Source organism: Ostrea edulis, chromosome 5 (genome assembly GCF_947568905.1).
Source record: "Ostrea edulis chromosome 5, xbOstEdul1.1, whole genome shotgun sequence".
Taxonomy (NCBI): Eukaryota; Metazoa; Mollusca; class Bivalvia; order Ostreida; family Ostreidae; genus Ostrea; species Ostrea edulis.
Window position 1 is genome coordinate 49,204,222 of NC_079168.1, and position 27,172 is coordinate 49,231,393.

General features: G+C 34.3%; 2 protein-coding genes across 25 annotated transcripts in view; one reads left to right on the forward strand and one right to left on the reverse strand.

The window, feature by feature from the left end:
* LOC125648994 (spectrin beta chain-like) overlaps nucleotides 1-22,601 on the forward strand; it is a 45,299-nt gene extending 22,698 nt beyond the window's left edge. For 3 of the 19 annotated variants that reach the window (XM_048876106.2, XM_056164687.1, XM_056164691.1), the window contains exons 22-51: nucleotides 1,394-1,669; nucleotides 1,915-2,004; nucleotides 2,728-2,805; nucleotides 3,156-3,182; nucleotides 6,936-7,108; nucleotides 7,201-7,291; nucleotides 7,574-7,720; nucleotides 7,833-8,099; nucleotides 8,206-8,336; nucleotides 8,643-8,829; nucleotides 9,463-9,663; nucleotides 10,676-10,884; nucleotides 11,014-11,218; nucleotides 11,329-11,592; nucleotides 11,674-11,784; nucleotides 11,994-12,238; nucleotides 12,362-12,500; nucleotides 12,719-12,803; nucleotides 13,308-13,399; nucleotides 13,499-13,603; nucleotides 13,703-13,812; nucleotides 14,057-14,169; nucleotides 14,601-14,648; nucleotides 16,024-16,167; nucleotides 16,415-16,540; nucleotides 17,303-17,404; nucleotides 17,632-17,725; nucleotides 17,838-17,913; nucleotides 18,976-19,122; nucleotides 21,164-22,601. In XM_048876106.2, coding sequence (XP_048732063.2) covers nucleotides 1,394-1,669; nucleotides 1,915-2,004; nucleotides 2,728-2,805; nucleotides 3,156-3,182; nucleotides 6,936-7,108; nucleotides 7,201-7,291; nucleotides 7,574-7,720; nucleotides 7,833-8,099; nucleotides 8,206-8,336; nucleotides 8,643-8,829; nucleotides 9,463-9,663; nucleotides 10,676-10,884; nucleotides 11,014-11,218; nucleotides 11,329-11,592; nucleotides 11,674-11,784; nucleotides 11,994-12,238; nucleotides 12,362-12,500; nucleotides 12,719-12,803; nucleotides 13,308-13,399; nucleotides 13,499-13,603; nucleotides 13,703-13,812; nucleotides 14,057-14,169; nucleotides 14,601-14,648; nucleotides 16,024-16,167; nucleotides 16,415-16,540; nucleotides 17,303-17,404; nucleotides 17,632-17,725; nucleotides 17,838-17,913; nucleotides 18,976-19,122; nucleotides 21,164-21,319 — 4,239 coding nt within the window. In that variant the 3' untranslated portion in view covers nucleotides 21,320-22,601. The remainder of the gene's footprint in view (nucleotides 1-1,393; nucleotides 1,670-1,914; nucleotides 2,005-2,727; nucleotides 2,806-3,155; nucleotides 3,183-6,935; nucleotides 7,109-7,200; nucleotides 7,292-7,573; nucleotides 7,721-7,832; nucleotides 8,100-8,205; nucleotides 8,337-8,642; nucleotides 8,830-9,462; nucleotides 9,664-10,675; nucleotides 10,885-11,013; nucleotides 11,219-11,328; nucleotides 11,593-11,673; nucleotides 11,785-11,993; nucleotides 12,239-12,361; nucleotides 12,501-12,718; nucleotides 12,804-13,307; nucleotides 13,400-13,498; nucleotides 13,604-13,702; nucleotides 13,813-14,056; nucleotides 14,170-14,600; nucleotides 14,649-16,023; nucleotides 16,168-16,414; nucleotides 16,541-17,302; nucleotides 17,405-17,631; nucleotides 17,726-17,837; nucleotides 17,914-18,975; nucleotides 19,123-21,163) is intronic. The other 16 variants (XM_056164689.1, XM_056164688.1, XM_056164692.1 and 13 more) reach the window with 14 other exon arrangements.
* Nucleotides 22,602-24,257: 1,656 nt separating this feature from the next.
* LOC125650359 (apoptosis-stimulating of p53 protein 1-like) overlaps nucleotides 24,258-27,172 on the reverse strand; it is a 40,927-nt gene continuing 38,012 nt past the window's right edge. For all 6 annotated transcript variants that reach the window (XM_048878578.2, XM_048878576.2, XM_048878577.2 and 3 more), the window contains 2 exons: nucleotides 25,626-25,825; nucleotides 24,258-25,460 (listed from right to left, as the gene is read on the reverse strand). In XM_048878578.2, the coding sequence (XP_048734535.2) occupies nucleotides 25,416-25,460; nucleotides 25,626-25,825 (245 nt within the window). In that variant the 3' untranslated portion in view covers nucleotides 24,258-25,415. The remainder of the gene's footprint in view (nucleotides 25,461-25,625; nucleotides 25,826-27,172) is intronic.

A 27,172-nucleotide genomic window follows, 5' to 3' on the forward strand; every position in this document is an offset into this window, starting at 1 on the left:
AAATGCAGTTATTGGTGTGTTATTTTGTGTTGCATTTGCATGATTATTTCCCCTGTGTAACTTTTTCAAAAACAGTATTAAACCAAGAGTTGATGCTTTTTGAAGATTTTTTTTATTGTTTTTACAATTTACGTTAGGATATATGCTACTAGTATGTTTAGGAATTTAATTTAGAAATTATAAAGTTCTGAATAAGACTATATCATCCCTGATAAAACTGCATGTATCAACTGTATGAACAACAAAACATCAAACAAATTTGATACTGGTAAACATGGTGTCTTAGTACCGATGCTTTAGGTCACAGTTCAAGGTCAAACAACATTAAATGTACATTCTCTCAATTACATCCATCAGTTAATGGGGGCGTTGGTAGGGGACATGTATTGCTTTAAGCAATATACTCTCAGAATGCTTGTTGATATATGTATATTTCAAGTTTGATTAAGTTTGAGTTTATTTCACAGAAGAATTCTGATCTACCAATCCCAATTTTATTTTTCATTCAATTAGTTTTGGCCTTACACTATTTAGTTTGATCACATTTATGAATGCAAGGTAATACTGCATTGTTGTGAAAGTTAGATTCCATGTCACAGTTGTTTTAACATGAAATATATCTGAAAGCAATATGTTTGTTTCAATTTTTATTTTTCCCAAATTCATTAAATTGTCAGTTAATGTTTTCCCAATTCCCTCATGGCATTTCCCAAAATAGGCTGATATATCCCGGATCAATATGAGACAACCTCATGTAAACTGTCTTCGTGATCATTACTAAATTCCGAATGGCAGACTTCAACAATATGTCAGGGCCAGCGAACCGTTCATCATCAGAAATTTCGAGTTGTGCCAGTTTTAAGTTAGAGGAGATAATCCAAAACACCAGCCAAAAAACCCTTAACTTTAAGCATTATCAAAGTCACTTTGCTTTGCATTACATTTCAATGATAGTTTAGCATTGTTAAATAAAATGTTTTCCCTATCTACCTACCCAAATTTTTAAATGCTGGGTCGAGAGGGCAAACAAACATTTTTTTAATGGTGGTCTGAGTGATTAGCAATTTTGTTCTAATCATGCACTGAGGTCTAAGGAACATGTAATTAGCAGTAACTATAGTTTTAAAAAATTGATATTGGTGTAGTATATCATAAGACTGCAATGATACAATGATCAAATAGTTCACTAAATTGTAGCCAGTACAGCACATTTACCCCTAATATTTTAAGATTTGAACCAATTTATAGCTGCTTCTTTCTACTGGCTGTAGCCAGCTCCTTGGAGAAAAAACATAATGGCCTTTGATCTAAAAAAAAAAAAAAAAAAAAAAAAAAAAAAAATGTGGAACGGGCATGATATATTTAAGATAAGTTGTTATTTAATTATTTATAGTTAAGGGAAAGAGATGAGAAACTTGGAGAAGCAGGCGAGTTGCAGCGTTTCCTTGGAAACTTGGATCATTTCCAGCAATGGCTCTCCCGTACCCAAACCACAGTTGCCTCGGAAGACATTCCCAACAGTTTGGCTGATGCTGAGAAACTTCTGAACCAGCACCAGCAACTGAAGGATGAAATAGACGCATATGCTCCCGAGTACGCCAAAATGAAGGAATTTGGTGACAAAGTTACTGAAGGACAGGAAGACCCACAGTACATGTTCTTACGCCAGGTACATGAATTCATGGGAAAAAAACTTGTGTGTGAAATGCATAGATTTTGTACGTGTTCTTGCACACATTACATGGAATCAGTTTGCGAAAATGCTTACATTTTCTGTACATGCTTGTAAATAAAAGATGCAGTGTCCTATAAGTAAATTTGTAAAACTTGCCCCAGCACATATAATTTATGCTAAATGTTCTGAAGTGTAAGTGTTATTTAAAATGTATTTTATTTTATAATTGACTTTTACAGAGGTTGCAAGCTCTGGACAGTGGATGGGAGGAGTTACTTCAGATGTGGGAAAACAGACAACAATTACTCTCACAGAGCCTAAATCTACAGGTGTGTTCATTGCTAAACAGAAAAAATTCGAGAAATATTAAGAGTATGAACCATTAATGGACAGAAATTAAAAATTTTAAGTATCCAGAAACACACAATTTGTGAACTATAAATTGATTAAATTTCATTCATCAAAGAACACAGTTATACTTTTGAACACATCAATTTTGTAAACTCGAAGTTTAAACAATTCAGAAAGACTCAAAAAAAAAAATGATAATTGCTTATTTCATAGAGTGACATACATGTACATCTGAGTTTGTAAATACAAAAGTTCATGGGATTGAGACTCCTCAATGCATAGAAGAAGTTAAAATAACATGCTTAATAGAGTATTTATTTTTGTAATACATGTATTAACATTCTACTTTCATTTTATTGGAATTCTCAATCACTAAAATAGACATGCTACAATAAAACACGCTTATAACGAACATGCTTATTGAAGTTTGCTTATAACAAATTGTTTTTCGCTGGCCTTGGAGGTTCGCTGTAACCATGTTTTATTGTATATTTATCAATATTCATCCATACACTGTTTTGAACTGCAACATGTTCATGAGGAAATAGCTATCATTACAATTTGTAAAGATATCAAAGTAAAAACATAGGAAATGTCAATAGAGTGACATTTACATGTACATAATCATATGAAAGAGTGGACTTTACATGTACATAATCATATGAAAGAGCACATGTATAATTTTTCCATTTTTCTTGCAGATGTACTTGCGTGATGCAAAACAGGCAGAAGTTTTACTTAACCAGCAAGAAAACTTTTTGTCAAAGGAAGAAGTTCCGGTATGTGTAGTTTTGTTTTTTATTAAGCACTTTTTGAATTCTTGACCCATATTGCATGACTATCCATGCATATCGTCTGTACCCAGTCAACTTTTCGTCAGAATTTTACATAAAAAACTATTGAAAACAATAAGCAGAAATAAATTGTGTACCAATTCATTGATAAGTATTGGTAGTAATTAGAAACAATTTCACAAATCTTTTATGCACTTTTCACATGTAGAAAGCACAGTATGCAAATGCACTTTTTGGCTAGCATGTTTGATTGTGTCATGTGACATGTTGATGGCTGCGAAATCCAGGCTGTGAGATGTTTTCATTGGTAATTATGTTTGTCATGTTTCATTTAGTCATCTCTGGGACTTCTTGATAAACAGGTAATGTTGGGTCAGCATCTGTGTTGATTGGTGTGCATTTCTGATGATTTTTTTTCTCCCAGTATTTCATTTCCCGTAATCATCCAGTGAAATATAAATGACATCAGCTTGACTAATGCCTTCTGTACATGCCAGTATAGAATTTCTAAGAAGTTTGTTTATAGAAGGTTTTTAGATTTCATTTGGGAATTTTAAGCTTCTGCTTTGTCATTGTGTGTGGATATTATTTGGTAGGAAGTTTAATGTTGTGATTTTTATATGTTACATGTAGAAAAAAATTAAGATACAGAAAATCTCCTTTATGGAAGCCAAGAGAATGCCTTACTTCATTAAAGGTCATATGAAACGATTTCTAATAGTGGTATTTAACTTGATAATCCTAAATGAATGAAAGTTGAATTGCATATAATAAAAAATTATTGTCTTTGCATTGGTAAGAAACAAAGCTGTAAACTTGTACATGGAATGAATTTGTTACCCACTTATTGTTCTTGATTGTGACGTCACAAAGACTCATTCAATGTAAAGAACGCAATGTAAATAGTGTATTACTTTGACCGTGGTTTTTTTAATAGCGAAATCTCTCATTAATTTAATGGATATGGACGAATTTGTTTTCTGACAAACTGTCTGATTTCATGGTACAGCGATACTAGTTTGAACCAGTCAGGGTTAATGCATGGCAAGCAAATAATGGTTCTTTAACAGAGGGTGATCGTTAAGAAGAGCGTACAGATCAAGACCCATCAGATGTTGAACCATCAGATACTGAAGTTTAATGATTAGTTTAATAATATCAAAAGCCGTGTGAACTTTACGATAAATCATAATAAAATATGTCTAAAAACTGTAATGTAATCCAATTTCTTGTTTGATAAACAAATAACCACAAAAGAAGTTGCACTGAAATATTCATGTAGGTGTAGCTTGGGTACCTTTTAAAAATCTGGTGACTATCATCAAGGATGCCATCTCTTGTACTGATGCACGGTTCTTCGTAATCAGCTTGCTTTTCCTCGTGTGCCCCAAAAGTCCAAGATGCCAGCTGACATATGTTCACATTTTATTTTTGACAAAATGAATGATTTTTTTTTTTTTAAATAAACGCGTTCACTATATAGTATACATCATGATTTTGTTTTGGAATTTCAGAATGAAAGTTTTATTCACAATTTTGATTCAACTAGATAAATAATAAGAAAATCAAAGTTACATACTATTGGGATGCGAGTTTAGCTGTATTACATGTATTGAATAAATATGAAGCTATAAGAATATTGTTGACTGATAGAATTATGTACTTTAAGATCAAATATGAAAATAAAACATGATTTTGTGTAGATTTATTTAAAGTTCACTTGCATCAGTGGGTATGTCTTTATGATTACGATAATCCTATGAAATACATAATTCCAGTGCTCTTCGCTTGAAGTAAGCAATGGACTTTCTATGTCAATTTGTTTCAGTCTTTGGAAAATCAAAAATGATTGGCAGTGTTGGATTTTACTTTGATCTTTTTGTACCCACATTATTTGGCTACTGATGGAAGTACCGTACTGAAAAATGGTCATCTGTGAAATGCTTCACACATAACCTTGAAGTGCTCATGGCAACAAATCCATAACATCAGAGATTTTATACCCATATTTTTTCTAAATTTGCTATCTCCTGAGAAGAGGTACATGGTCACTTCCTTCTGCGACCTAATACTACAATTAAATGCAGCACACTGTGGCATTTTTCAAAGCTATGCATTGAATACTTCTTATACAAAGTCTTGTTTACATCACAGTGGGTCTTTCTAATGTCATCAGCTAAGGGAAATTAGCCACGATGATCAAAGATCATTTTCATGAACAAGTACATTTTGATCAGCTGTATTGACGAATTTCCATGCATAACTAAATTTCTTCAGAATATTGTTTCATGTGACCTTTAAGGTATTCCATATATAATTAGCATACTTGATTCTGATAAAATCTGGCCGAATCGAACTAAGCCGGGTTTACCTGGCGACGCGCTAAGAATCAAGTGACCTGGGTACAGTAATGAAAATGTTGAACTTCTATTGTATAAACATTATACAGCATAGAAATGACCAACATATTAAATCATGTTTATTTCACCAGAGTAAAAATTGAAAACATATCTTAAAATAAGCAACTCTTGATACTACTGTCTCCAAGGATGCCAGCTTGAAGCCGCCTTTGCCTATCAAAATTTTCCGGCTCTATCGGCTTACCTGGCAGGATGCTTGCGCAATTCCAGCTACAATCAAGTGTATCGCTGGTCATCATCGGTTAACCCATGTATGCTGGGATCGTTAGAATCAAGTATGCTAAATGAAAGATATTGAAAGATTTGAATATTGTTGAAGAAACAAAATAGTTGATTATGCACTAATCTATTTAAAATTAATGTCCATGGGAAAAGTGTATTTTCTGCAAATAGCTCAGAAAAAAGTCAAATTATAAAGAAATTTCAGGTTGAAACATTATATGAACATTAAAATTTACAAAATTTAAAAAAAATTATGTCAAGGACAGGCAACACACTTAAAACAAAGTCCACCTTAAAAGCCAAGGGATGATCAGTATTTGTAAAAATTCCTTCAAATAACTTTCACTTATCAAAATCTACAAAATGATTTCAAAGATGTCATGATCTACCTCTCTTATACATGTCATAGTGATCTAGGTAGTTTGATTTGAAGATGAAAGTTTTGATGGAAGGTGTAATGATATAACCTTTAAAAATTTACAATATTTGATATGTGTTGAAATGAAACATTTCATTTTGTATTTACTCTATTGTGAATTCAGTTTACATGTTTCTTTATGTTTTATTATTTTAATCTATATTAGTAGATTCCATCTCAATTCTAGAGAAATTATTGAATTGTGAATATGTTGAACTATTGAATGAAAGGAATAACAGTGACTGTGTTTAATTGCAGGATATATGTGATGAATGATTTTATACATCTGATAAATTTTGAAATGAACAGATGTTTATAGAATATTTTTTTTCTATTGTTTTTAAGATTTTTTTTTATTTATCTACTTATTTTTTTGGCATTGTGCTTGCAGATGATTAATCACAAAGCAAAGGTGGGAGAAGCTCATTAGATGGTTTTTTTCTCCATTTGATTGAGCTATTTTTTCCCTGCAGTCTTTGTGTGGTTTTCAAATAAAGTATAAAAAGAAGACATCCACCTCCTTATACATGTCATTTATTACAGAGCTTTTTATTTTTAGGTTATATAGGTAAATACATTCATTAATCTGGAATTTCAAATATCTTATCATTTTGCACCAAAATTACTTTGTGCAAATTCCATGATCAGTTAATTTAACTTGCATTATTTAAGAAAGGCACAAGATTATAAATTATAACCAGAGTGTACTCTAGTAGTGTGTGTTAGAAATCTGAAAATGAGAAACATTTTATAGGAGAAACAGATGTTGTAGAAATATTGATTGTATGGCTCAAGGTTCTTGTGACAGGGAACAATTTTTCTTTAATCTTAAAGATCCAAGTTTTGTAATAGAAGTGAAAGATTGAAATAGATTTTTATTATCTTTAATGTCTTGTGGAGTGTATTTAGTCAGTATTCTGTAAAACAAATCGACATTTGTTCTATTTCTACAGAAATGATGTATGCATTAGAATTTTAAGATGAAGATTTTTGTATTTTAGTTTTTGCCCACTGTAGGTAATACCTTGTAATTAATTATGTTGCTTGTCTATCAGAATACATTGGAAGCAGCAGAGAACTTGATCAAAGCCCATGAGGCATTCATTACCACCACTGATGCTAATGATGAGAAGATCAACGCTGTTCTTCAGTTTGCCAACCGCCTTATTGAGGACCAACACTATGCTGCTGACAAAGTTCACAAAAAGGCTGAAAACATCAGTGAGAGGTTTGTCAAGTCTTCTCCTCAATTGTTCTTTATTGGTTTGTGTTTGATATGCCTTATCTGCCAGAGAAATTAATGATCTTACATATTTGCAGACGTGATGTGAACCGACAGAGAGCTTATGAACAACTGGAACGTTTAAAGGACCAACTGCTCTTGCAGCAATTCTTGCAGGAATGTGATGAGGTATAGTAGACAATATCTGTTATATCACAAGAACACATGAAAAAGCAAGAATCAGAAGACCTCAAGTATGTTTACTCATGTAGAGAACATTACATGCAGACTGCTTCACTAGTCAATAAAATTTTTCTCTTAACTATTGTTTTTTCAAGTAATTTAAAATATGTCATACTTATGTTCCTGTGTATCTACTTACACATATTTTGTGCAGTTATTGAAATAGAATTTCTGTTTGATTCAAGTTTCATGAATTTATTGAAAGTTTATCCTTTCATGTATGATTAGCTTCGAGACTGGCTGCATGATAAGATGGCAGCAGCACAGGATGAAACCTATCGTGATGCGAAGAACTTGCACAGCAAGTACCTTCGCCATCAAGCTTTCGAAAGAGAAATCGCTGCCAACAAAGAGCGTTTGCAGCGTCTCATGCAGGTATGTATTGACACTTCTGATTTCATGAGAGTAATTTTTGTTTTGATATTGTTGTATGTAAACCTGTTCTGATCAACAGAAGATAATGCATACTATTTATATGTATTTGTAGTCTGGTGAAGGATTAATGCAAGAGAAACCAGAATGTCGGGAACAAATTGCACCTATTCTTTCGAGTTTGCAAGAGCAGTGGGATGAACTGGAAGGAACTACTAAGTCTAAGGCTGAGCGCTTGTTTGATGCAAACCGAGCAGTCATCTACCAACAGAGCTGTGATGACATCGACGGATGGATTGGACAGCTGGAGACACAGATCATCACAGCTGAGGAGGGAGCTAAAGATCTGACAACTGTCAACCTGCTCATGCAGAAACAACACGTAAGTGAAAAACAATCACAGATATGCATATATGAATAGCTAGTAGTTCAGAAATTTCTGGATATGAACAAACTGTGATAAATCATGCATTGTTGTTCTGTAACAGCAACTTGAGTCTCAGATGAAAATCAAAGAAGGACAGGTAGCTGAGTTGGATGAACAAGCTGTCATTCTTAGGAAGGTTGATCCACAGCAGGAGTCGATGATTGAAGCAAGAAAGGCCCTTGTCGCAGAGAGGTAAGTGTATGAACACAGGAGTCATTCACTGATTGATCAGAGGTTACAACATATGAAAATGGAATAATACATTATCACAGACGTTCACTGCACATGCAGTAAAGTATTGAAAGATTTTAGGACAATTTGAGATACTTTGGAGACCTTATCTTCAATTTAAGGATGATAGATTTTTATGAATCATTTATAAATTATCATATAACGAGCAGTAATTTTGAGGCATACCACACCTTGGAAATCAACAAAAATTGCACAAGAAATGTTTGCACAGTAACTATCATGATTTATTGTGAAATTGTTTGACAGGTTCTCCAAGATTCAGGAACCACTGATTAAGAGACGAGAACAACTAGAAAAGGTGAAGAGAATTCATCAGTTTGTCCGTGATGTGGAGGATGAAAAGTTGTGGATCAGTGAGAAGAAGCCCCTGACTACTTCTAATAATTTCGGAAATAGTCTTCTTAGTGTACAACTGCTGACTAAGAAGAATCATGTAAGTTTTATGGAGGAAATTGATGCCAACTGTTTAAAACAGAAAAGATTCTACTTGGATGTAATTGGGGTATCAGTTTACAAAGTGTATTTTGATTGTGGATGCTTATGATGGACTGGCTCAGCGGGTTGTGGTGGGGGGGGGGGGGGGGGGGGGGGGGGGGGGGCAGTCTTATAAAGGAGCTTCAGTATATTGTATGATAAAGACTTGAAAGATTTCACCCCTAAATATGAGAAATCTTTGAGACTTTAATTTTTATATACTTATTTTTTCAAATTATTGTGTAACAAAAGCATGATAATATTTCCAACGAAATTCGCATTATATCTTGTCATTTCAAGAACATTTTGAATAATATTAATTTCTACTAGTGACTAACTTTGGAAGAAATGCTTGTGGAAACTATGAATCTTGTTCACAAAGTGGAAGGGGAAAAGGCACCAAAATGTGCACCTTATATTGAAAGAATTTCTCTGATCATCAGCATTTTTCTATTAATAACATTTACAATTAACTTGGTGCATAAACGCATCAAATGAAGTGGGGTTTTTTCTTAGAGAGCCAAATTAGGCCATTACTGTATTTACCTGAAATGGGCAACATCTTATGTAATCATGTATCATCATTTTTCAGTCATTGCAAACAGAGATCGAGAATCATGAGCCAAGGATATTCAGTGTTGTAGAAGTAGGCCAGCAGCTGATAGATGAGAAACACCCTCAGTCCGAGGAGTTCCAGGCTCTCATTGACGAGCTGATGAGAATGTGGGACGAACTCCGAGCAGCAATAATCCAGCGAGATGAAAGGCTCAAACTGTCAGACACAGCACAACAGGTAGGTGTGACTGATATGTGATCTGAAAAGTAATGCATTGTAATGGGGATATGGAGGTATCTGACTTTGACGTGTTCAAGAGGGTTTTTATGTTCCATGCTGTAAAAGTGAAATGTTTTGCCATTTCATTCATGATTATTGAATATAGGAAGTTAAATACTCGCATATAAGTCGTTTTTGTGGGAGTAAAATTTTGGACTCTGAAGTCCTATGTCTGACTTCATGCACATAACTTCTGCCGGAATTTATTTTTTGTTGCACAACTTGTGACATTTGAATTTCTTATATATAGTTGGTTTAATCAGAGACAAATCAACAAGGGTGAGAGTTTAAATAACAGAGTACTTGCCTCTGTGATGTTATCAATGAAAATATATTTAACTCGTCATTCTATATTTTAGTTAGAGTCAATATATTACAGCATTTTTGATGAAACTGAAAATTTACTTTTAAATAATGTAACACGAGTTTATCCGTAATTAAGATTTAGATAGATGATCAGAAAATATATATAGCAAAGAATCAAGACTTTTGCTAGGAAATAGGTACAGGTAATAAGGAGGAATAATACATTGTTGTAATGGCTGGCTTCCTTTTGAAAAATATAAACATCGTCAATACATGTATATTCCTTTTTAATTTGAATTGCCTAGCTGGGTAGCTCAGTAGGTTATTTGTCGACTGTTGATCTGTAGATCGGGCATTAGAGTCTAGCAGGGGTTTTTAACTTTTTTTCAGAGAACTTTCTACTAAATTTGCATTTCTTATCAATTTCAAAATATTATCATACATATCCTTCACTTTCCATCCATATCGGATTTCTCTGGTGTGCTATTCCTCCTTAAGTTGACGGACAATCTGAGCAAAAATTCAGTCCCAACTTATAAAGAGGGTCAATGTCCAATTCATAAAGATTTCTCTGAGATAATGGTCACCGATTTATACACATGTTGACTTTTATACGAGTATACAGAGTAGTATTTGTCCTTCTAAGAAGTCTAATTTCTTGCAGTATTATTATGATGCTTCTGAGGCTGAGGCCTGGATGAGTGAACAAGAGCTGTACATGCTGGGAGATGAAAGGGCAAAGGATGAGATAGGGGCTCAGAATTTCCTGAAGAAACATCAAGCACTGGAGAACACCGTCAATGACTATGCTGATGTTGTAAGACAGCTTGGAGAAAGAAGCAGGACTCTAATTGCTGATGACCACCCAGAGAGGTGGGTGTTACTGGAATTCTATTGTTTCTTGATTTGTGGAATTTCATGAATCTGTCTAGTTTTCTTTCATCAATGAAAGGAATCAGTGGTACGGTAATTCTGTTTCATTTTTGTTCTTATTTATTACAGTGACCAAATAGCTGTCAGGCAGTCTCAAGTAGACAAACTGTATGCAGGACTAAAGGATTTGTCTAATGAGAGAAAGAGCAAGTTAGAGGAAGTACTTAAACTGTATGTCTTGAACCGTGAAATTGATGATATTATGCAATGGATCGCAGAGAAAGAAATTGTGGCTGGATCACATGAACTTGGTGCAGACTTTGAACATGTCTGTGTACGTATAACATAGAAATACCTATTTTGTGTACTTTATTGAATTATTGGTGTTTTGATTGCTATAAGAAAATAAACCGCTAGATTTCAATTCATTTGCTTTTACTGTAGATGTTACAAGACAGGTTTAGAGAGTTTGCTCGGGAAACCGAGAGCATAGGAACAGAACGAGTGAGTGCTGCTAACGAGAACTGTGATGCTTTAATTATGGCCGATCATTCAGACTCAGCCCAGATCGCTGAATGGAAGGACAATCTCAATGAAGCTTGGAATGACTTGTTAGAATTGATGGAGACCAGAACCCAAATGCTTCAGTCTTCCTGGGAATTGCACAAATTCTACCATGATTGTAAAGATATTCTGGAAAGAATACTGGTATGTTAGATATTGAGATTCATGATGTGTGAAAATAAAGATAGTGATAATGATGTAATACAATGAATTTTGTGTTTGTAGGAGAAGAAGAACTATATTCCAGATGATCTGGGCAGAGATGCACAAAGTGTTGCAGCTCTTCAAAGAAAGCATAACAACTTTGAAAATGACCTTGTCACACTTGGAGTTCAAGTGAGCATAAAAATTTATTGAAAAATGGGATATTACAAATCCATGACAAGTTGGTTCATGCTGTATGTTAAAACATTACCTACAGAGAGAGAAATTTTGAGGAGAGGAGAAAGTGTCCTTGGTTAGAGTGTTTTATGTTGTTCAACATTAGAGCGATTTAAGATGTGGCTCTATATGAATGGAATAATTTTGGTTGTATTTTGCTCCAGGTCCAAGCTATACAGGAGGAATCAAACCGACTGCAGACAGGCTATGCTGGTGACAAGAAGGCAGAGATCGAAGACCGTGAGGCAGAGGTGGTCAATGCCTGGAAGAATCTGAACCTCATGGTCAACTCTAGGCGTGTTACACTGGCCGATGCCCATGATTTGTTCAAATTCTTCAGCATGGTCCGTGACCTCATTCTTTGGATGGATGACATCATTAGACAGATGAAAACACAAGAGAAACCAAGGCATGAAAATAATTTAAATTTTTAAAAAAACATTTATGACAACTAAAATATTGCACTGAAGGACATAATGTAGGAGGGTGTAGCATGAAAATTGTTTCTTATGTGAAAATCTGTCACTTTCAGGGATGTTTCTGGTGTTGATTTGCTTATCAATAACCATCAAAGTCTCAAGGCTGAAATTGAGGCTAGAGAAGAAAACTTTGCAATTTGTATCAACCTAGGCAAAAACTTACTGGAAAGGAAACATTATAGATCTGATGAAGTAAGTACCTAACATAATAGATCTGATGAAGTAAGCACCTAACATTATAGATCTGATGAAGCAAGCACCCAATGAACTTTTATTATGAAATTTACATTGTATGCAAACAACCATATTGAATTTTTTTTTATCTGTTATAAAAGATTACCATATTGAATTTACGTTGCTGGCATTTACAATTGTAAGTTTGCTTACATACATGTAATCGGTTCTTGCAGGTTAGAGAGAAGCTTATACAGTTGACCACAGAGAGACAGGACATGAATGACCAGTGGGCAGACCGTTGGGAACACCTACAGCTGAGTATGTACCTACTCTTTTTGGACAATGTTACAGTTAAGATCTTGGACAATATGTAAAATGATCATTATCTGGAGGTACATGTGTTACATCTTTTAATGAACGTGAAATTTTGCTTTGACGCAGTATGGAATATCTTGTCCTGTGCAACATGAAATTGACATCTGATTTAAGGGGTTGTCTCGAGGTTAATAAATAGTGCTATGAAGTTCATGTTGTATACAGAATAATTGAACAAATGTTTCAAATACTCTGCTTTAAATACTAACTATTACATGTATTTGTATCCTCTTTTGATACTTGTTTCCTGTATAGTATTTTTAACCACATCTCTGTTTTCACCACTGTAAATCAATTTCATGCATGTACAAGAAATTTTTGCAAAGTTCATGAGAACTTCGTCTTATAATATCTTTGTACAATTTACTGTTTACTTTTTAATAGGCATTTAGACATCATTGTACATGTGTATGATTAATGTAATAATATTATTATAATATCTGACAGTCCTTGAGATATACCAGTTTGCCCGAGATGCTGCTGTGGCAGAAGCATGGCTGATGGCTCAAGAACCATACTTACAGAACCAAGACTTTGGGGTAAGTTCACTTTATCAACAAGGTAAGTGATGAAGGTAATAGGCCAAAACTGTCAAAATGGAAATCATAACATTTAATTTATAACATTATATTTCACAGGATACCCTTGATGCTGTAGAAAACCTTATTAAGAAACATGAAGCTTTTGAAAAGTCAGCTGCAACACAAGATGAGAGATTTTCAGCATTAGAAAAGTTAACTACAGTAAGTCAAATGTTTAAATAATCAAAGTATTTATGTGTGATTGTATGCTGTATTGTAGTCTATCTTATTATCTCATATCTTATAATTATTTTTGCATAGTTTGAAATTAAAGAACACAAGAAACGAACAGAAGAACAGGAGGATATTGCAAAAGAAAGAGAAGAAAGGCGTAGGAAGTTAATAGCAGAATTCTTACCACCAGAAAAACCGTAAGAAATTTTTTATGGGAGATAATTTTGGTCTGTATTAATGAATATGATTACTATGCCTAGATACTAATGAATATGATGACTGTGTCGAGGTACTTTTCTGTTGTAAAACTTTGGCGAGTGTCCAAGTAGTGCAATGGTTAGTGTACTCACTCCTCAACAATGTAGCCCAAGAGAGACAGGTACAATGGTCGCAAGCTCGGACATTAAGTTGTAAAACAATGGATTTTACCTTTGATTGTAGACCTACTCCAGAACCAGAGGTTGTAGAATCCATACAGGTACCAGTCCAAGAGACAGCTCCTGAGACGGAGGAGGTGCAGGGAGCCTCAGCAGACGTGGCGGACGAATCACAAGGTCGGTATCCAGTCCTTCCACATCATTTTCTCTTCCAGGGATAATCCACCTACAGGGCTTTTTATGTGGTAGCATTTCTGTTGGAAATGTTTCTAATGATAAGTTCTGCACAGCTTCTCTTAGCCTAAGCTATCATTTAGGCAGTCTTGTTGTAATTTTCTGTTTCTTCAGTTTCTGTGTCAGATGCCAAGTGATAAACTTATTATCATTTTTGTTTCTAGCTTGTCTATTTGAATCAATGTCAGAGTATGCCTCTCTATGTATATACATGTATGTATAGTACAGTTTTCAGTTAAAGCTCGACTACATGTATTTCTTTTCATTTTGATTTTGCTCTTGATGTCAATAATTTCTTATACTGTCAATAGCATGATGTCGCCATACTGTGACATGTCTGTCAGAATGAATATTAGCTGTTACTTTCAATTTAGGAAAGTCAGAAGATGGATCACACACACTACCTAAACCTAAACGCAGAGGTGATTAGTCTTGAATATTTTACAATATCGACGTGGTTTGGAGTCATAATAATCATGCTATTCATTGCATACAAACAGGCAAACTCATAAAAATCCATTGACATTATTCATTTGGAATAGAAAAAGATCATGCTTGCTCAGGGGCTTCTTGTAATGACTGCTTGAGAGAGAAAACTAATATGCATCTGCACAATAATTAATCATACATGTAGCTTTTTCTCTGACTGGCTTATATAAAATTCACATGTTAGCCAAATTAAATTTGGTACATGCATGTCTTTTTCAACAATTCTTGTCTGTTTCTTTTATTTGCACTCTGGGTTTTTTTTTTTCCAATTAAAAATCAAATTTGTAAATTGTTAGAAAACTATCAAAACAAGCAAAAAGTAAGATATATATTTTAAAAGTACATGTATACATATACATGTATTTTGATTTCTGTGCATGGCAGCTTAGACATTGCTTAGTGTGAATTTTATATGTCAGGGTTTTTCACAAATTCTTGAGAAGTTTTAAAAAGGATGATTAAACAACCAAGAATAGTTGTTTGGGGTTTTTTTTTATGCAAAGGTTTGATAATCAATGTACATAATATCATTGTAGTAGAAAACTTCATTCTGCATATTTCATATATTTTCATTTACTTTGTTTCATCATCCATTCATTTAGTTTTGCAATTCACTTTACCCATCACTTTTGTTGTGACTAATAGAATGTTGTGTTGTTCACCAATTTGACATTCACAGTAACTTGTATTTCATTTCTATATTGCTGGATTGGTGATAATTTGACCAACGCACAGTTTGATGGCTCTAGAAACACTTTTTTTCTAATGAAATAAAGATTTGCTTGATTCACAAGGATAAAACTATTGTATATATACTAATCTTTATGTGTACAAAATTGTACATGTACTTAATTTTGGCAGTATTCATAGTTTGTTACCTTGGTCACAGTCAAAGATGTACAAACATGTGTGCTGATAAAAGACAAGTTTGTTTATGAATATCAGAGTCTATAGTATGTGCCAAAGTGCTAAATTGCTACAATTCTACTTTAAAGCTTTAAGTTTTAGATGCTAATAAAAGTACACATTTAGGTACATGTATCAATTCTTGTGTCATTTCCAGTTTGTAATTCCAGCAATATAGATTAAATGTTTATTTCTGATATGCTGTCACTGTATTTTTAAAAAAAAAACACAACCTGAAGTGGAAATTAGAGAACCTATGTGTAATTGATAATATTTCACTGTAATCAAATTTAACTCGATCTCAATTAAAGCAGTGACAGTTATTTCAAAGCTTGTAATACTGTTTGGTTATGGTAATTTTGTTCAGTTTGTATGCATGTATTTGTGTTTTTATGTCATTAGATGACTCATCCTTAGATGATTCAGCCTTTAGCACCGAGTCTAGTGAGCAGGTCTCTGAGAGTGCAGGTGCACCAGAGTCCCCATCAGGCCGGCCTAAACCCAGGCCACGTCCTAGTAAAGAGGAGTCGCCACCTTCTGTGTCAAGTAGGTTAAGAACACAGACTTTACAATCATTCTGCCTCATTGCTTCATATCAAATGGGAACGTCATCATATATATCAGAGATTGTAACTCTGTAAACAAGGGCATGCAACTCCTGTATAGTTAGAGTTCATGTGTGGTACTTGTGGTGGGGGAAAGTGCATGTTTAGTTTGTCTTTCCAAGCACATTTCATTAACACAGCATGATTTTGATATCAAAGATAATTTGTAGTCACTAACCTGATTGCAGAAGTACCCAAGGGTAAGCCAACTGACTCGCCTCGTGGTAAAAATCCAGTCAGGCAGGACAGATCAAGTGAAATAACCAGGGAACCCTTACAAGGGGCTGAAATGGCTCGACTCAGTCCTTTGTCTAGTAAGAATGGCAGCTTAGCTTCACATCCACTGCTTCAGGTGTTCTAGATCCTGTAGAAATGCTAGCTGAACTTCATAAAACTAACTAGAATAGTGTTGATAATAAATATATACATATATGCATATAATTTCATTATTTTGAAAGCAAAAGCAGTTAATTTGTTTTAAATATAAAAATATTAATGTAAAGAAAAAGAATGTAGTGAATAAGTATTAATTTCAGCACTTGAAATCATTTAAATACATTATCCTCTTAGTTTTGCACTTTTCATGACTGTAGAGGATGGCAAAAAGTTATGTCTTATTTTCTTCAACAACCCCGTGTTTTTACGAACAGCTTTGCAAAGGTTATGTCTTATTTTCTTCAACAACCCTAGGTTTTTACGAACAGTTTGCAAAGGTTATGTCTTGTTTTCTTCAACAACCCTGGGTTTTTCCGAACAGCTTAAGGTCTTATATTGATTCTGTTAACAATTTATAAATGCATGGTACTTTATCCATGGATTTTTTGCAATCAAGAAGATGGTGTAAGGAGTATTTTAATGCAATCTGGGAACTGGTTTTATTTAAATACAAGTTTGCACAAGTCTGGGCTCTGAGGCTGATAACAGGCAGATGAAGGTTTAATTTTTGGATTTACAATTCTAGTACATTATTTTCAAGGTGCAGGTTTGCCTGAATTTCTTTTGGAAGCTTGAGTGGTTTGTATGGGAAAGGGAGTGTATCAATTCTTATCTAAATGCACTCTGGTTGTCTTCATTAGCTAAAGACAAGAAACGAACTCGCTCTCTCTCTCCATTTCGGAAACTGTTTTCTCGTAAGCGTGACAGAGGCCGTAGCAAAACAGATGTCATTGTCCTGCAAGGTACCGAGTTTGACGGTAGACTGTACTCATGCTACATCTCCAGATATGCATATATACAATTATGTATCTAATGACTACAGCTATCACATGTATTCAATATTGCAGCTAACATCATATATATTTTTTCACTAACCTGAATTTTAAAGCTTGTGAAGATCATATCAATTTACTTGTGATATGGAAAATATTTTATGTTTTGATTGTAATGGTAGAGTTGATGTTTGTAGAAATACCATCTACTAGTGCTGAGTCCATCCACCATGAAGGTACACTGACAAGAAAACATGACTGGGAACATGAAAACAAGAAAGCCCATAATAGGTAACTTAATGCTAGCTATAATCAAAAAAGTGTGACGAAAATAAATATTTAATGCCAAATAAGCTCTGCATTATATTTCATGACTTGAACATGTTATATTGAATGTTTGTAGATCTTGGGATAAGGTGTATGTAGTACTGAATGGAAACTTTTTATCTTGTTACAAAGACAAGAAGATCGCCAAACAGGTATGATACCAATGGCATTTGATATTAGAAAATATGCAAAGATAGTAAAAGTCTTCTTTTTAGCTCACCTGAGCTGAAAGCTCAAGTGAGCTTTTCTGATTGCCTGTTGTCCGTCGTCTGTCTGTCTGTAAACATTTTACATTTTCTACTTCTTCTCCAGAACCACTGGACCAATTTCAACCAAACTTGGCCAAAAGCATCCTTGGATGAAGGGCTTTCAAGTTTGTTCAAATGAAGGGCCTTGTCCCTTTCAAAGGGGAGATAATCACAAAAATGTAAAATAGGGTGGGGTCATTTAAAAAATCTCAAGAACCACTAAGCCAGAAAAGCTGAAATTTACATGAAAGCTTCCTGACATAGTGCAGATTCAAGTTTGTTCAAATCATGGCCCCCGGGGGTTGTATGAGGCCTCAATAGGGGATCAAAGTTTTACATACAAATATTAAAAATCCTCTTCTCAAGAACCACTGAGCCAGAAAAGCTGAGATTTACATGAAAGCTTCCTGACATAGCACAGATTCAAGTTTGTTTAAATCATGGCCCCGGGGGGTTAGATGGGGCCACAGTAGGGGATCAAAATTTTACAGACAGATATATAGGAAAACATCTTTAATGACACTAAAATGAAACTAAGTGGATATTTAGAAAGAGCAGGTAGTCCTTTACCAAAATGGTAAGTTTTATGATCCCTGGGGTAGGGATTTTGGTATCGGGGTGGGGCCAAAGTGGTCCTTTATTGAATGTGTGAACAGTGGAACATATTTTACTTCTTGATAACTACCAAACTCTTTGCATGATTACCGAATGAGCAACGAATCCTTTGAAAAAGTAAAAATTTATTTGCCCATTTTGAACTCAAATAGGGCTCATTCTGCTGGGATAAAACTTGCTCATCTATAAAAGAATTCTGTATGATAGTTAACCAATATGTATCATCTAGTACAAAGTCTAAAAATGAAGTATAAAAAGCACACGGGTAACAATGATTTCTGAAAACCAAAACAATGTGCATAGTCAGGTGATTGTTTTGAGCCATGGGCCTTTTTTTCTTCTTCTTTGTAGGATCCTTCAGTTTTGATTCACCATGAAAAACCCATAAGCCTGGGAGGTGCCCAGTGTACTAAGGCCACTGACTACACCAAACGTCCACATGTTTTCCGACTGAAACTCACAAATGGAGGAGAGTACCTGTTCCATTCTAAAGATGATGTAAGAATTTTATAAAAAGAGTTTCCAGTGTCTTCAGTTAATTTTACTTACTCCCAAGATTGTAGTATGTGTGTATAAATATATTCCTGTCAAGAAATTCCCACACAAGGTGACAGTGTCTTTCACTAACTTTATAATTATTATAGAAATCATTAAGGGCTATTCCAGCAAAAAAAATATGGGGGGGAGGGAAGGCACTTTATTTTTAAGACAGCCACCCATACAATTAAATTTTCCTCTGCTACCACCACCCATACAATTAGATTCTCCCCTGCCACCACCACCCATACAATTCAATACTTTCATTTAACGTAACAAATGGATCAACCATATGATATTTTAGAACTTAATTCTAGTTTATATTTTTAAAAATGCAAAAAATATAAACAATAAAATGTCTTTCTTTGTTGTTTCATCGGGAGATGAAGGTAGCAATCATTGCAGAAAAAATTACATATTTTGGTTTCCAATGCAATTTTGGTAGGGAGAAAAAAAGGATGATCTCAGCATATAAAATGAAAGAAAAAATGCAATTAATTTTGTATACTCTGGAAACATGCGAGTTGTAGAAACCTAAGCTCTGTTTGCTTATTATAAACGAACAGTTTTACTAATGATGTGGGATATTGTCATATCATTTCTGGACTAGATGTGCATGTCCTTTTTACTCATGTCATGATCTGGGTGCTTGTTAATTGCACAGTTGAAATAACAAGAAGTTGGTTTTTTTAAATGATATATAACTAAATAAAATATGAATATATTATACCACTTTTAATTTAAATTCACATATATTGTTACTCTCTTTATTGCTTTTAAAAGACAAGTGTCTTATTACATCAGTTACAATATGTATACATAAAATGGCATTGTATAGTGGTGTACAAATTCAAGCAAGCAACGGAGAAGAACTTTTCAAAGAGTTAGGTTTTCTCGCAACTTAAGTGCTAGACATAGATATTTCCCTAAATTACAAAGTGTATGCATATAGATTGTGACTTTTTTCCTTTGACTTTCCCCCCTACAATCTCTCGTAGGCCTACGGGAAACCCGCGAATATTCCATTTAAAATTTCAGTCCCAAGCATAATATTTACCCGATTTATATCGCAATCAGGCAAATTTTCCACTCTGTTAAACGTAATGGTATACCAGGTGGGAGATTTCATATCCGAATTACCCCGCACATCTCAAAGTCTGTCAAAATTCACACCTTCGGAAACAACGGTGATTCCCTGATCCTTGATTTTGTTAATTAAACAACAACTCGGGTTTTGGTAATTAACCTCACACAACGCTGCATGTTAATTACACGTTAACAAATTGATAGCTTGGGTATAATAATTGATTCAGAGTGCCGATTAAACAAGATCACCGCCGAACTGTTACCTGCACATTTTAAAACGAAAGTGTTAGGGGCGATAATTCCCAGAATAGTCATGCTCGACTGAAATCGAAAGTAGGAATCGCGTTGTAATCGAAAAAATGTAGTCGTTTCATAAAGGTGAAATTACACGAAAAGGTTGTAAAACTCATGATCGTTGGTTGCATTAGACAGGTGGTAGTTTAGGACAGGTACAATACGTTGGGTAACACCTTGGAGGGGAAAGTTTTACGGTAACATTGAGTTATCTGCCCATTTATCAATCTTTTTTCCGTACTTAAGTTAATGTAGAATGGCTCCGCTTTTCTTCTTCTTTTGTAATAATAGAAACGTAGCGTGATACGTTTTCATTTTTATCAAAATTCACAGGCACCCATGTTTTTTATTTAACCTGGAAGACAACCACCCATACAAATATATTTTCCCAAATCACCCCCACCCATCCAAAAAAATATCTGCTGCCGTCCCTCCCCCCCCCCCCCCCCCCCCCCCCCCCCCCCATACGTTTTTTGCTGGAATAGCCCTTAGTAAGAGGTCAGAATAGTTTAAAGCATCAAAATAAAACTAAATTCTTGATTCTTTCCCCAATAAACAGTGAAGAACTTCCAAAAGTGCATTATTTTCATGTTTAGAAATGTTGAATGATTTATTTTTCAAGGGAGAAATGGACTTGTGGATTCAGAAAATCAATTCGGTGACTGGGGCAGAGGGCACCAGTGTTCCCTCCAAATCTATGACTCTTCCAGCTCGCATGGAGGGTGAGAAGGAGGGAAAGAAAAAGAAATCAGGCTTCCTTACATTGAAGAAGAAATAGAACTACATTACGCATTTAGGACTTTTTTCTATTGAATCTCGGAAATAGACCATTATGGGAATGGAGATTTCAGATTGTTGTTAAAACTTTTAAAAAGTGTTTGAAAGGGGTGTATTATTATTATTATAATGGAGTTTTTAACTTATTTACATTCATATTTAAATTTTGTACTCTTTGTTCATAGAAAAAATCTTTTTTTAAACAGATTGAATTAATCAAATATGTGAAATTTTTTCATGAAAGGATATATGTGTACTGAGTGTAGTCCATTTTAATGTCTCGCTAAGGTTGCCCTGTCTTCATTTTGTCACTTTGCTCTTCACTTGAGCACTTCTCTTTAACATTTGGACCAAGTGATTATTGGGTCTGAATATGAATGGTTGATTGCATTAAAAAGGGCATTTTAGACTGACTTGTGTTGTGCTTCTACCGCAAATCTTCCTAGATGATTTGTTATGGATTGTGGCATATTTCATACTTTTCATCATGTGCCATGAAGAGAGTTGTATATGAGTAATGTCCTGATCAGTGGCAGAAAATAGCATAATTAGAAAGAGCAGTAGCAGTAGTTGATATAGATTTCTGATGTATTCTGGGACGTGTGCAGTATCAGTGTCTTCATCTACAGTCTTACAGATCCATTTACCCGTGTAGAAAATTAGAAATATTCATGTTTATCAAATTATCTGTTTTCACTAAAAAGACTGCCTTTAATGTGTACTTTTGCATTATGTATGTATTTTAACTAAATTCAATATGTACAGATGTTACGTCTTGAACAATAATATTTTGGATTATTTTCAAGTGATTGTTTACAAATTTTGCTTTCTATTCACTAAAATTGTTGTGCAAATACACTGTAATAATCAACAGAGCAGCTAGTTATTAATTTGAAGAATGCCTTTTGTAGTTGTTTTTGTTTTGTTATGATATACTCCCATATAGATATTTAAATAGTCACTGTTTACAGCTCGGTAGCATTTCCAGTTTCGATTTCAAATTGTAGTTTTCTCAACCACCTGTAACAAACAGCATGAAACATGTCCAAAACTAAGTCCTCTGTACCGGTAATCTTGCCCCTCAGAATGTGTGTGTTTTTAGTATTTCATTATAATCATTTGCTTGAAAAGTGGTGTCACATACAGAATTTTTGTTATCATTTTTGGCATTCACAAGGACCTTGGTTCCTAGCTTGCTTTGAGGAAGGTGACAGGCTTCTTAGGTTTTTTTTAATTAATGCTTAAATCATGAATCAGTTGAAAATAAATGATTGAAAAAATCAGTTGTTTCTTGTAACTAATATTTGCTTGTGGAATAGTCACTAATCTGAACAATGTCTTCACTTTTACACCCTGAATGCAAATTCATAGTGAAAAATACTTGGCATGCTCCATTATTAGCATTGGAAAGTTCAGTGTATCCCACAATTTTGAATGAAAAGTTAATTGCTTAAATACAGAAATGTATATGCTATACTGCCTTGATTAAACTATGAGTGGTACTCCTTCAACTTGATTTGTAGTAGGTTTTGGAGTATTGACAGATAATTAAAATTGTTACTCAGTTGGAGCTGTAATATCCGACTGGTAGAAGAAAGTTTCCAAGTCCAAAATTAAGTTAACGATGTACAGACAGCAATAGGTCACCTGAGCAACCTTAAAAAATCTTTACTTTTGTTGCACAGTAAAGCAGGATAAACTTGCATATTGACCATCAATCATTGAGGTTCCAAGAAGCTAAATGTTTACATTAAACCAAGTTAGTCTTTAAGCAATTGTCTATTGCACATTCTGATTTCCAATGCATGTCTAGTCCTTCAGAAGGCACTGAAAACTTTAATGTTCATCAGCTCTGAATGTGCACTATTTGCATTCAATGTTACTGCAATTATCGACTTTTAAGGAATTTTGAATAATGCCTACTCCATAAACTCCCCAAGATTCTGTGATAGATGCATCAAAGAGGATCAATAGTGCCGACGTCAACATGGAAAACTATTTAGCACCTGCATGGCCAATATCACCAAAATTACTATGAAAGATCATTTGAAGTAGGAGGAAAACAATTGTGAATGCCTTCATCCCCTTTTGAGGCCTTTGGGATAGGGTTGAAAATAGTATAATCTTTGAAATCTTGACTACTGGACATCCAGCATTAAACTGGGTGCAGTTATATTAAGCATTAAAGCCTCTACTAAATTCCATGCCCAAGGGTGGGGGCTGTATGGATCAGTGAAAATGCAATAAATGTTTTTTTTAACAATTCCACATGCTGAAACAAACTGCAGTTAAATGGAGCATTGTGGAATCCATGACCCCGGGTCCATGGTGTGGATATATGGATAATGCAATGAAAATGCATTAAATTTTCAGAAAGTACAACTTGTCTGTCCATTGTCCATACCTCTAGAGGAAAAATCTTGATTGGGTGGGGCCACTATAGGGGGGATCAAAGTTTTATATGGGAATATACAGGAAATTAATTTAACAAAAATCTTTTCAAAAGTAGCTGTGCCACACCAAACAAAATGTTCCCTAGTTGTGCGAGTTCTTGAAATTTACCAGCCCAAAGGACTTGACTGGTTACAATTTCCTCAGACCGATAAAGTTCTGTCGGAATATTCCCTGCTGTTAAAATAATCATACTATATCTTATCGGGATTCATGCACACATTGTTCACATTATGAGGAAATGGCTACCATTTCGTTCAGTAGATATCAAAGGTAAAAACATTGGAAATGTAAATATTAAAGGCAGGCTGATGGTTTCAACGTCCAGGCCATATACTGCAGGATTTATATCAACTTGTCCCTCAAAGGAATTTTTTTCCATAACTAAGCATTAAATCTACACCAACTTGCTATCACCTGCATATGGGTATGTTATGAAATCCAAAGATCCTCTGCTAGTACAATGTAGATTTAAAGAACACTCCGAATTCAGGTCCAGTTAAAAATGTTTATTTCCTTGGCTTCAAATTTATTATTTTTTCACCATGATAATTCATGTAAAAAACATTGCATAGATTGCCAAGATATATATGAAAGATGACAGATGATAAAAATGTAAAACAATATAATCTATGTATATAAATAATGAAAAAACTGTACACATTTCAACATTTACACATATTACAACAAATTCACATACAACAAAACAGATTATGACTAAAACATGCATACATTCTTATAACCATGAATGAACAGACTGAAGAACTGCTACAAAAAAGAAAATCCTTATCTGATTACTAGTATACTGAAATTTAGTGTGTCTTTCTGTGTCAGCAACCACAACCTGTTCACAAACTTGGTTACATTACAAGACACCTACACACAGTTCCCCAACTGTCCTTATATACTGCAGACATTTCTGAAACAATCTACTTACGATTTATGAACATCAATAAATATGGCTTCAGTAGAACATGAAAATATGGGTAATATACAGTTTGCACTAAAAATTTAAAATACATATTAGAATGCTACTTTTATCAAGATTTTACACAAGGGACTCCATCTAAAACCATTATAATATGCGAATTGATATTGCACTTTCTTGCCCTACCCAGCTCTAATGAACATTCACACAGCATGACAGGGGATCCTAAAAGGATTGCTTCAAGTAACTGACAAATGATATGACTTTAAATTTTACATTCATGCATTTGTTCAAAAGTCTGACGGAAAAAAATAAACTGGTATTAAAATCCTTGTGTCACACACATACCTCTTTAAAATTTGTTCAATAATTTTCAAGGTCATTTGGCACAGATTATCTTGATAGAATGATAAATACATGTCTGAATCATGTTCTTTTTGGGGGAAAAATGATTTTCAGTGACTTAAAAATATATACATATAATCTTGTAAATTCATTGGTTCATTTTTCAACAGTTAACATATAAAATAATCAGATCTATGATGAGTGGGCTTTTCATATATAGCACTTCCATCTTATTGCAGTAGCTTGTGGATGCTGTACAGAGATCTGTGCTGTCTTCTCTGGCCGTTTCTGTAGCTCGGAGTGGGGCATCATATATACTGTCGTGTCAGAACTTAGCACTTCATCCAGGCATCGGGGTACCCGAGTGTCTATTCTAGCTCTCCTCCATTTTTAGTTTAGGTAACACTCTGGGATATAGCTGTTAAATAAGAAAATATAGACTTTCAACAAACATAGATATTTAACAGAAGACATGAAATTCATCTAAAATATGAAAAGACTTAACCATTTTGTCTTCAAATAAAACAGATCACAATTTACTTGTCTTCTTTTACCATGAGCTGACAATGAAACCCAGCCTTACCCCTAGCAGGTTTCTGGGAATGTAGCCTTCTTTATCACCCACACGAGACCACCACCACTCCTTCTCCACATCGTCACCCTTCCTCAGAACTGTGATCTCGTCATTCAAATTAAAACTGAGTTCATCCTCATTTTTGGCATCATAATCAAAAACTGCATAGACCACACCTCCATTTAAAATACCCAGCTTCTCCTGAATACCTGAAGACATAAATGTTAATTTTATATATATATATATAGAGAGAGAGAGAGAGGGGGGGGGGGCAGAGAAATTCACTATTATATATATGGATACCCACTTCCACTCCCTCCTCAGAGCTGAACTCACGACATGTGAAACCAAATAAAACTTGCTTTTGATGACAATAGAATTCTTGCCATGTTGTCACACACTACACGGTCATTGAGAATGGAGTGAACTTGATATAAATACACACACACACACACATATATACATACATTTTACTATCAATTTTTGTATCTGTAAACATTAATGACAAGACACATTTTCATTTTTAACAAATACATATATAATTAATTTAAGGTGATACAAAAAGCATGGGTGGAGTTTTCTAGCTAGTGCATTTTTAACACGTGTATGGAACAGACTTTAATTGTTTGTGATTCAAGTCAAATTGCATCATTAAGTGACATGACATTGTTTAGAGTAACACCCCTTATCAAATTTCAGGATGCATAAAAAACTTATCATCAAGTACATGTGGTTTCAATCACCTAAACTGGCACTTTACCAAAACAAGAAGTGCACAGTTGACATTCAGAATTTATCTTCACTGAACGCACTTCATGCAATTGACATTGTGCCATCAAAATTTGGCTGCACTTAAAAATACTTTTTTTTAATCAAAACACTTCCCTGACTTGAATTGCCTCACATTCACTTCTAAATGAAGTAAATACTTCCCTGAGCAAGGTTATGATACTAATAAATATATGTAACACTTGGTAAAGGAAACATTTATAAGTTATAGATTAGTTTATTCCAAGTGTGGGCCCAGAGGGCATAGACAGCTTATAAAGAAAGAAATTTCAAAAAAGTTTACAACATTAACTACAGATTACATGAACTGCAAACTACATGTGGATGTAGTATGAAGGGAAAACAAGTACATACATGTATATGAAATATATAAATTGTGTGAAAAAGCAATGTAGAATACCAAATTAACCATCCCAAAACCTTGAAATACTGGAAAGGAGGTGAGATCATTTTTGAAAATTATTTCAATATTCAAGAATTTTACCAATAAGTGTGAAAACAGACACAGGGAAGTCAAAATATAAGATTCTTCTCACACTGAAATTAACTGCAGGAGGTGCTTACACAACAATAGCAGTCAATGGGGTGAATACGGTATTTATATATTAACTGCTTACATAACATAACAATTGCGGTCAATAGGATGAATATGGTATTTATAAATTAACTGCAGGAGGTGCTTACACAACAATAGCGGTCAATAGGGTGAATATGGTATTTATAAATTAACTGCAAGAGGTGCTTACACAACAATAGCGGTCAATAGG